We start from the raw sequence: 10,718 nt of genomic DNA, 5'->3' as shown, positions 1-10,718 counted from the left end.
TTAGAGTAAATTTCAGTCATCATATTATTTCACCTATAAATGCTCCATTGTGTATAACAGATAAAGATGTTAAAGAATATAGCCACAATATTATCACCCAATAAAATTAAGAAATTTTCATTAATATAGTCTAATAGTCCATATTTACTTTTTCCCAATTGTCTCAAAAATGTCTTTCTACTGTTGATTTGATTCATGTTACATTTGAATGTAAGGTCTCTTAGGTGTTTTTATATCAGTTTGCTTGAACATGTTCTGTGTTCAACAGAAATGCTAGAAAAATGAGGAAGTCCTTACTTCCTGAAAGTCTCCCCAACTCACTTCCCAGAACTCTTTCCAAATAACATAAAAACAAGTGTCTCCTTTTTTGGGTGTTATTAAATGACAAAAGGAGTTCCCTACCTCCCCCTTACAGCAGCTTAGAAATAAAGAGCTTCCTCTAACAGCTTTCAAAACCCAACAATTATCCAAGTTAAGAAGAAAAGCAGGATTTGCTTTAGTTCTTGTTTTGGAGGGTAAAAATTTCTGGGGAACTGTTCTTTTCAGAAAGACTTTTTTATACCCTCCCACCTACTTTTAAAAATCCAGCAACCACAAAATTTACTCCATCCCAGCTGCCGCCCCCCCACCTTTTCTCTCTCTCTCTCTCTCTTACACACTCCCTCTCTCTTTTTAGCAAGAACACACAGGCCGGCCATATTAGAGAGATGGAAATAAAGCTTCCTTAATGTTGTATGTGTCTTTGAAGTACATCCGTGCATTTTTCTTTTTCTTTTTTTTTTTAGCATCTAACTATTCTTCCCTTATAGCCCTTGGCCCCTCAAATTTCCCTCTCCCATATCCCGACTAACATCTCAGTGTCTGAAAATGCACAAAGATGCCTGGCTACCTCGCTCTGCCTTCAGTCTCACGGGGCTCAGTCTCTTTTTCTCTTTGGGTAAGTTAGACTGCACATCTGCATGCTCCTGCGGGTCCAGAAGTGCAGCCACAACTGGAAGAGGATAGGGACAGGGGGCAGGAAAAAAAACGTTGTTGGAGCTTCTCTTCAGTGTCCTAGCGAAGGGAGGTGCTGGAACTGGGGGAGACATTGCTGGGGACTGCATAACACTGGTCAGAAATGCTGAGTGTTGCTCGGGAATGACAAGGGTGGTGATTTTTGTTTAGGTTTCCCTGAAGTGGACCTGTGTGTGTGTGGGGTAGGGTGAGAGTGGGGGTTAGATCCATCTGCAGTCTCTTCATGGATTTTTTTAAAGTTGCTGCAAATATGGATTCCTGAGACTTAATGCTCTCTTAAGGGGTTTCTTTTGTGAACCTTGATCTTTGGAATCTGGTGGATTTAGAATGTTAGGAGAGAGTGTGGGGGGCAGTTGAAGGCAGAAAGTTGAGTTTGGGTCTGGCTTCCTGGAAATCTGTACCATCGATTTTTTGAAATGTGTGGGAGAGTGGATGGGAAGCAGGCTTGAGGAATGATCTCTGGATTGTGAGACCTGCTGCAGTGTGTATTGATGGAGAAGGCACTTTTGGCTTGGGTCAGATGGAGTGGAGGAGGGGTCAAGTGCAGGGATCAGAAAAATAATAAAGAAAGAAGAAGGAACCCATGGGCCCAATGAAGTTGTGGCCCTTTAAGACCATATCTCAGAACTGTCCAGCCCAGCCCTTGTAGCTGCCCTGTCAAGTGACCCAAATATTAATTTCAAATTTGACCATTCATGGATTTTCTGGTGGGTAGGTGGGTTAGAGAGTTATTTGCAAGATTGCTTTATAGGTAGTTTCATTCTTGCTCTTAAACTTATTGTCAGTGGGAATATTCCCCATCACAGTCTCTCTCTCTCTCTTTCTGTCTCTCTGGTGTGCTACGCTGTGTTATTTGGCAGGATTGCTAAATGGAGGCAGTGGAGAGCCCCTGGAAGCTTGCATGATAAATCTTATTAGCTTTGCTGAGTTTTTGGGCTTATTAACAACAGAGGGTGAATGTTTGGCAATACAAAGAACATGGGTTTTAGAATCTGATCTGGGTTTAAAGCCACCTTTGTCATGTACTTCATACCCATAGTCCAGTTACTCGACCCCTCTGAGCTTTAGTTCTTTCATGGGTAAACTGGAGAATATCTACTGGGTTTTTTTGTGAGTCTGGCACATAGCAAGTGCTCAATGATAGCTAAACTTTATAAAAGCATTTCATGTGCCCAGGCACTGCATATCTTGTTTTGTCCCTCACAGAAGTCGGTACGGTAATCGTATGAGGTATGTACTGCTATTATCCTTATTTTACAAATGAAGAAACAGGTACAGAGAATTTAAGTAACTTGCCCAATAAGGTCACATGTCAAGTTTAAGGTGAACTGAGATTGGAACCTCTGTTTGTTTGACTTCTGCATGTTCGTAAGCATTGAATTCAACTGCCCCCAATGTTCAAGAAATCTTACTGCTATATTAAACTGATTGATCAAAGAATCTCAAGTACAGGCAAAAAGTTGAGTGATTGGCCTGTGTGTAAGGAGCCAGGCATGAAGGACAGGTGACCTCCTTTGGGAGTTAGGAAGAGCTTCCTGTGGGAGGGAGGCAGCTTTGTGAGAACCTCATCTAAGTGAAGAAAGGAAGGGGGCTTGGTGATCAAGACCCAGGTGTGGCTTTGGGGAAGATGGAGTTTGGGGTGAAGGGGTCAGGGTGTGGAGGCTGTGAGGTGGTGATAGAAGGAAGTTAAAGCCTCTGCAAACCTGGTAGAGAAGAGAATGAAGGAAGGGAGATGTCGAACTTGAACTTAATTGGTGTTATGATGAGGCGTGCCCTGGCACTCCAAGGCTGAGGGCTGAGGTGAGACTTTGGGAGTTGTAGTAGCTTCAGTCCTCAGGATGGAGGGATACTACAAGTGACAAGGGAGGAGACTATGTCGGGTCTGAGTTTATGAGAATGACAAGCTGGGCAACCTACTGTGACAGAAGCATGTGAGACTATTTTTTTTGTTAGAAACAATCCAAATGACTGGGCTTTCCTAGAGTTTTTCTCAAGGTCATTGGTTCTGCAGTCACTGGCCTGGTTACTAAAGTTTGGGTCGTGGTACGGGAGGCCTAGAAGTGGAATCTGGTCCTCACTCAAGCCCACTGCACATATCTGTTGGTGGGGGCAGGGACACAGACACAGAGGGGACAATGCCTTCCCTGCCTTCTACAAACTTTTGTTGAGTGCCCACTGTGTGTCACAAGCTGTTATAGGTCCAGGGATACCAGGATAAATATGAATCAATTCCCCAGAGCCTCTGGAGGGCCACAGGCACATGAATAAATAATAACAACTCAGTATTGTATGTGCTGTGATGATGATGATGATGATGATGATGATGATGATGATGATGATTGATGATAATGGCAGTTCACCTTTGTTTTGGGCTATGTGCCAGACACTGCTGTGAGCTTTATACAATATTAAGTTATTCAATCCTTACAACAGTTCTAGGAGGTAGGTCCTATTATTATCCCTCATTCTACAGATGAAGAAACTGAGATGCTGGGAGGTTAACTATCTTGCCTAAGATCAGATCAAGGCACTAGAGCTGTGGTCTTGGCCACTATGCCATTCTGTCTTCAAGTCACGTGGAAGTGATAGAATAGGGCTGGGGAGAGGGCACAGGCGCTGGGGAGGCTGCCACTGAGGCAATGCCTTATTAGCTGGAATCTGCAGGATAAGTGGAAGGGCCCCAGGGGCAGAGGGTGAACTAGTTTCCTATCTGAAGTAAAAACACGTGCAAAGGTGTAAAAGAAGGAAGAGTGAAAGCTGGTGGTGTTTTTAGGAAATGTAAGAACTCTGGGGTCATTGGAGTGGAGGAAGAGTGGAGGGTTGGGAGCTGGTGGTGCATGAAGCCAGCAGGTCGGATTGTCCCAGATGGTGAAGGGCTAGGAAGCTGTGCCCAGGAACCCGGACTTGATCCTGAAAGCAACAGGGAGCCAGTGGAGGTTTAGGGGTGAGTTATTCCCCCTGCTGTATAGGAAGGAAGAACCATGGGGAGTGAGGGGCCTTTTGTGGCTGGCAGGAGCGGGGCAGAGAGGTGCATTGTGGGGTCCCTTCCCACTCATCCTGACAGCAGGGTGCATGGGGGTGGACTGGGCCGGGAGGGGGGACCCCGTGGGGGTAGGTCTGACAGGTAAGAAGTGTTGGAGATAGGGGCTAGGTGTCACACTTGCCTGAGAGGCAAGGGCTGCCCCAGGGAACAGTATGATCCAGAAGGTCAGGGAAATAATTTCTCTGTTTAGACTCTCTCTCTCTCTCAATCTCTCTCTCTCTCTTTCTCTAACCACCCCCTTGTCTCTGTCTCTGTCTCTCTCCACCAAGAAGAAAATAAACCTACCTCATAAGTAAAAATGAGTGAAGAGAATTAACTTCCATTCTCTGTAGGAGATAGTGTTTGGCAGGAGATGAACAAATTTTTATGATCTCTGTAAAATGGGCCAGTTAGAACAGTGGATGCCGTGGAGTCTGAGGGGCCAGGTGTGCCTTGGAGAAAATGGGGAGGCCTAGCAGTGGTAATATTTTGGAACTAAGATCAAAAGCTGCATCGTTACTGCACCCCTGTTGATCATCATTTCCTTTCTGTTAGTTGGAAGTTAGGAGACCCAGGCCCTAGACCTGGTCCTAAACCGAAAACCAGGAAGACTGTAGGCTCCCTTGTATGGAGTTTCCTTTAAATAGAAGGATTTCCCTCTGGCCAGCCTGCCTAGAGTGGGGATAGGGGGAGGGAGGGGCTGGACCTGCTTTGTAGACAGTTGAAGGCCTTGGAAGAACAATCACACCCCCACCCAGCCTCAATCCCTCAACCCTCTGTCTGGAGCCCTGTAGCCTGGGTTCAATTCTAACTTTGTCACTTACTAGCTGTGAACTTGGGCTATTCATTTAATTGCTTTATGTTCAATTTTCTCATCTGCTAAGTGGAGGCGTAATAGTATTGTTGTAAGTATTAAATGAGCTAATATCTATAGAGTGCTTAAATGATGCCTAGCACACAGTAAGCACATTGTTGTAATTATGATGTCTTTTTGTGGCCCTAGCTGTGGATTTGGCTACTTTCTTGAAGCAGCACAGTTCATCAAGAGACCAGGATTTTGCTCACAGATCTGACCTTTCTGCAATGGTTTCCTTGTCTGTAATGAGAGCCTGGACTGTTGAAAGGCCTGAGGCCCTTGTCTTGAGCCTTGGGATCTTGGTGAGGACTCAGGCTGAAATGGGCGTCCTGGACTAGGAGTCAAGAACCATGGTTCTGGTCCCAGCTTGCCCCATCCTCTGTGTCTCTCTCAAGGCCTCATTTTCCCCCTTGGTAAGACCATGGGGCTAGATCTATAATTCCTGAGGGTCCCCACTCTGGCTTACTCTGATTGAGTGACTGACTCCCTGTTCCTTTATTCTGCAGTTGGGACTTGGTGGTTGACCTCTCTGACCAGTAGAGGGCACGCGTGTTCCATTTGGTGCTTCCTGCAGGAACCAGCTGTCAAGATGAGGGGGAGGGACTCCGCATTGCACCTCTCTGTCTGCCTGCTCCCACCAGCCACAAAAGGCTCCTTGCTCCCCATGACTCTGCCCTCCTACACAGCAGGGTGCTGGCTTCTTAAGTTTGGAGAGTGATGCCTGGTGGGGTTCAAGTTTTAATTGGAGTGATGTCGTGGGCTGAGTCAGGACAGAGGCAAGGGGTGGGTCAGATTCACAGCACCTATTTCCTAGTATCACTTGGAGGCTCCTTTTGGTCGAGAGCTCTGGAAAGGTAGAAGATCCTTTCAAGGGAAGGTGTTAGAGAAGCAGAGAGTTCCTGGAAGATGAGGTAAGCTCAGGTCAAGGCCCTGCCAGGCTCCTTCCCTACAAATTTCTCTGCCTCTGCAGAGTGGGGGCGGTGACGGTATTTTCTGCACACCTCCTCCTTGCCTGGAGCTGTGCTAGGTGCTTTCGTAATGGCTATGGAAATGGGGAGAGGGGAACTGGGCTGTTTTTCTTGGTGAGCCCACTCAGCCTCCCCAGTTCATACTCCCCTAATGAGCACTTCAGTGCACACCTGGAAGCCTTGGCCTCGCAGGTGGATCTGCGTGCCTATCCCTCTATCTAGGACTCAGTTATGACCTCTAGGGCAGCAGTTCAGAGCATCTTTTCTTCATAAGTCGTTCCTACTAGCCCTGCCCACTCATCCTAAGAGATATGAGCTGAGCAGAAGGACTCTGTATATTTGCTTCCAGGCTGTAGTGCAGTGGCTTCTGGTGTAGGGCCCAGCAGCTTTGCACAATAAAACAGTTTGAAAAATAAAAGCCCTGCAGGGGTCAAGGCCCCACAAAGTGCCCTTTGCTAGGAGGCTGCCCCAGAAGCCCTTCCTGTCTATGGGGGTGGGAAGGTGGAGGGCAGGCCTTGAGGAAAATTTAGGATAACCAGAGCTATCATTTGCTGAGCAATTACTTTCAGGCAGATTGCATGCTGTGCTTTATGTATTTAATCTTATTTAATTATCTTAACAACTCTGGGAGGTGGGTGTAATCAGCTGCATTCTGTAGAGAGGGGGCTGAGGCTTGGAGGGTAAAAGAGCTTGCTCACAGTCTTGCAGCTAGCTGATTGAAAGCAGAGCTGGGACTGAACCCACATTTAATCAGTTCCCCATCTCTATGCCATTCCCACAGCTCTTGCTTGGACAGCCTCCTAACTGCCCCCAGTCCCTAGTGGCTTCCTGTCTCACTCCAAAGAATTAGATCCTAACATCATGTTCTGGCCCGTAGATCCTGTGACCTGATCCCTGCTTGACTCTGAGACCTCAGGTCTCACTATTTGCCCCCTTGATCACTCTGCTCCTTGGGCCTCAGATAAATGAAGATCATTCCAGCCACTGGGACTTTGCTCTTGATATTCTGCTGCCTTGGAACTTGATTCCTTCCAAATTTCAGATGGCTAACTCTCTCACTTCAGTCAGGGACGTCCTACATGTCACTCCCTCAGAGCAGTCTTCCCTGACCACCGATAGAGAACAACACCTCCTTACCTTGCTTATTTCTTACAATCCTTGCCATGTATCACCACCTAAAGTCACATTATTATTTTTTTCCCTCGTCACTGTCTGTTCCCTCCCTAGAATACGAGTTCCATATTCTGGTGATGTTACCCGTCTTGTGCACGACAGTATTCCTCAGGGCCTAGACTAAGAGCATAGTAGGTGATTTATCAATATTTGGTATATGAGTGAATAAATCATTGATGCTCAACATTACTGTTTGTCTTTGATAAATCAATTAATCTTTTGGGATGAGGTTTTGACAATATTGGCAGAGACTCTTAGTACTAAGGCCAGAACTAGGTGAGGCAAGTGAGGCACCTGGGGTGCAAAATTTAAAAAGATATTTTCATGCCCCTAAAGGTGGGTGCCTTCTTAAATCTCGTGCCCCAGGCTTTCTGTCCCATAAGGGGCACTGGAAGGGTTTTGGTTCACTCACGTCACCCTAGACTCTGCCTTGCTTAGAATGTCAGAGTGTGATGGGCCTTTCTCAGCCCTAGCCCCTATCTGCTATACCAAGTCTGGTTTCCTTGTAGAATTCCACAGAAACCTATTGTTCCCACACTGCCACCCCTTCAGCCTGGATCAACTCCTTGCTGTGGTGTTTTCAGGTCTTACATCTTCAAAAGGGACTCTTGTCCTTGTAGACCCATCAGCTGGTTCCTCGGAATTGTGTCTCTACTGGCTGAGCACAATGCTTTGCTCTGGCCCTGGGGTATAGAGTATGAGGCCTTCTTAATCTTTACGTGTCTTCAAGCCTTCCTGCCCCATGGGAGACATTGTAGCTTCAGTTGGAAAGGGTTGGCTTAGCAGAGATGGTTGGAAGTAGTGAGGAAGAAGGGGGATAGGAGGCCAGCACGGTGAAGTCCTTTGTCCTAGGTCTTTGGCTAGCAAGTGGCACAGGCAGGGCTGGAGCAGGATGGCCAAGTGGAGGGGCTGCCCAACTGTGTTCCTGGAAAAGGCCTGAGGCCATTTGTTTGTCCCTGGCTTGACAGATGATTTGGTCTCTCTCTACCCCAGACTTGTTCTGCACTGCCCTCACCCCCAGGGCCACATCAGTTACCCATTATGAACTTTGCCCACTCTACCCCGCCACATGATTAATTTCGGCTGTTAGGGACCCAGCCCATTGCCCTAGCTCTGCTCCACTCCTCGCCAGGCACAGCAGGCTTGCCGCCTCCATGGCACTATCAGCCAGAATCCTCACCAGCTTTTGGCTTTGTCCACAGTGCCACCAGGGCGGAGCATGGAAGTCACAGTACCTACTACCCTCAATGTGCTCAATGGCTCTGATGCTCGCCTGGCCTGCACATTCAATTCCTGCTACACAGTGAACCACAAACAGTTCTCTCTGAACTGGACTTACCAGGAGTGTAGTAACTGCTCTGAGGAGATGGTGAGTCCTGGGATAGAGATGGGGCTGGGAGAGGAGTCCGGCCCAGTGGAAGGCCCACAGTGGGAGGCCTACCTTTCCCGCACCCTGCCCCATACTAGACCAGGTGCCCATAGTATCTGGGTGGGCTGTCTGATCCAGAGGGCTTTGTCGGAAGGTGCATTGTCATGCCCCGGGGAGGGTGGCGGAGATCTGGAGGTAACTGCCTCTCTTCCAGGTAAAGGTGCATGGGAGAAGGAGCATCCTGCTCTCCTTGCAGCTCCTCGCTCATCCATCCCCCCCATCCTGTCCCTTGTCCACCTCAGTTCCTCCAATTCCGCATGAAGATCATTAACCTGAAGTTGGAGCGGTTCCGAGACCGCGTGGAGTTCTCGGGGAACCCCAGCAAATATGATGTGTCAGTGACGCTGAAAAACGTGCAGCTCGAGGATGAGGGCCTCTACAACTGCTACATCATGAACCCACCTGACCGCCACCGTGGCCATGGCAAGATCTACCTGCAGGTTCTCATGGAAGGTGAGAGGCAGGTGGGCAGAATGGGGAGCAAGGCTGCTGTGGGGGCACCTGACCTTTCCCACTGAATTACTCTCCACAACTACTCTCTAGCAGCATTAGCTCAGGGCTCCTTTGGAGAGGCTGTGTCCTCCTGAGGGGACTAATCACAGCAACAGCCTGTGCTGGCTGCAAGGCATCTGTTTTCTTCCCTCCAGTCCTTGAGGACTTGGGAAGATGTCTCAGAGAGTTCTTGTAATGCTATTGATCATGATCATGATCTTAAGAATCATTATAGCAGCTTTCATTTATTGGGCACTTACTATGTCTCAGTTAAACTCTATGCATTACCTTATTTCATCCTCATAAAACCCTGTGAGGGAAGTACTATTAATTATCCCCATTTTACAAATGAGAAACTGAGGTTTAGAGAGGATAAGTAAGTTGTGTCTAAGGTCACACAATTAATAAATAGTATAATCAAGACACAAATTTGGGTCTTTTTGATCTCAAAGTCCATGCTGTCAAATACTGCATCATACTGCCCTCTCCTGGGGCTTTTAGGCACTCTGGGATTTTGGGGTCGGGGGTTAGAGGTCAATGATCTGGGCTGATTTTTGGTTTTGACTAAAGTTCTTTCCATGGAGAAGAATAAAATCAGGACCACTCCACACATACTGTGGGAGCAGGGGACAGTGGCCGAGGCTCACTCTTCCAGCCCTAGTGCTCAGTGGGTCTGTTTCTTTTTCTTCTCCAGAGCCCCCTGAGCGGGATTCCACGGTGGCTGTGATTGTGGGTGCCTCCGTGGGAGGTTTCCTGGCTGTGGTCATCTTAGTGCTGATGGTAGTGAAGTGTGTAAGGAGGAAAAAAGAGCAGAAACTGAGCACGGATGACCTGAAGACGGAGGAGGAGGGCAAAACAGATGGAGAGGGCAACGCAGATGATGGCACCAAGTAACAGGCGGCCGGCCCCACAGCCCCTCCCTCATGCCCTATCTCCTTCCCACTCTCTGCTCCGCTCAGCGTGCCCCTGCCTACCCTCTCTTGGTGTGCTTCTCTTAAACCAGGACCCCAGGGCTGACCTGGAGCCTCCTGAACCTTTCACTTTGTGTCCCCCTCCCTGCACCAAGAGTGACCCACCTCTCTTTCATTTGAGAAAACTGCCATGATGTCTGGGATGTGTGGGCCCTGGGAGGAGGAAGTGAGTTCAAAACTGCCAGTCCCTGAGAGGAGGCAGGAGGCATGTGTGAGGGGCCCAAGGAGAAGGGGGAGGGTGGGCAGCGGTGGAGGAGGGGGTCAGCTGTCCAGCCTGCCCGGCGCACGAACTCCTCTGGTGGCAGCTTCAGAGAGGACCTGTGGGTGGGGGAGAGGCTTTCCTGTGCTGCCTCAAGAAGGCCTGGACTGGAACATTGCTCTGCTCCCTGAGCTGCTCCCAGTCGGGCTGAGGGTGGTAATATATACGTTCCTATAACTTGGGGATGGGGTATGTTAAAGGGACAACCGTGAGTTTCCTGAGCATTGAAGAAAAGCTGAGACTGGAAGCAAATGGAGACAAGCCGTGGCCCAGGGAGCTCTGCTTTCACCCTCTTCTCCATTAACGGCTGCTACCACAGAAGGCTCGTGGTTTTCCGCTGGGTGCTAATCTCTTGGGATCTGAAGAACCCCTGAGCTGGGCCGTGGGTGGATTGCGTTGTTCCAGGTAGTGGTCATTTTCCATCATACTTGCCTATGAACAGGAGACAGATTTTAATCAGCTGAAGGACTGACAGGGTAGGCTCCATTGTAAAATGGACTTGACTGCAGACTGCTTTGTCTAACAGGATGACCA

General features: G+C 48.3%; 1 protein-coding gene across 1 annotated transcript; it reads left to right on the top strand.

Moving 5' to 3' along the window:
• The first annotated feature begins 680 nt into the window (after nt 1–680).
• On the top strand, nt 681–10,147 carry SCN2B (sodium voltage-gated channel beta subunit 2). The gene is made up of 4 exons (XM_011385378.1): nt 681–937; nt 8,236–8,402; nt 8,705–8,915; nt 9,649–10,147. The coding sequence occupies exons 1-4, from the start codon at nt 868–870 to the stop codon at nt 9,846–9,848; spliced, it is 648 nt and encodes a 215-aa protein (XP_011383680.1). The 5' UTR covers nt 681–867; the 3' UTR covers nt 9,849–10,147.
• Nucleotides 10,148–10,718: the final 571 nt, after the last annotated feature.

Source organism: Pteropus vampyrus, unplaced genomic scaffold (assembly GCF_000151845.1).
Source record: "Pteropus vampyrus isolate Shadow unplaced genomic scaffold, Pvam_2.0 Scaffold705, whole genome shotgun sequence".
NCBI lineage: Eukaryota > Metazoa > Chordata > Mammalia > Chiroptera > Pteropodidae > Pteropus > Pteropus vampyrus.
The sequence above is the reverse complement of the archived record's forward strand: the minus strand, read 5'-3'. Positions and strand labels throughout refer to the sequence as shown.

Bases quoted from the DNA above. Each gene is read 5' to 3' on its own strand.
- SCN2B (XM_011385378.1), top strand. From the start codon at position 868: ATGCACAAAGATGCCTGGCTACCTCGCTCTGCCTTCAGTCTCACGGGG. The intron at 938-8,235 runs GTAAGTTAGACT...CTTTGTCCACAG, and splicing joins CAGTCTCTTTTTCTCTTTGG to TGCCACCAGGGCGGAGCATG. The intron at 8,916-9,648 runs GTGAGAGGCAGG...TTTCTTCTCCAG, and splicing joins CCTGCAGGTTCTCATGGAAG to AGCCCCCTGAGCGGGATTCC.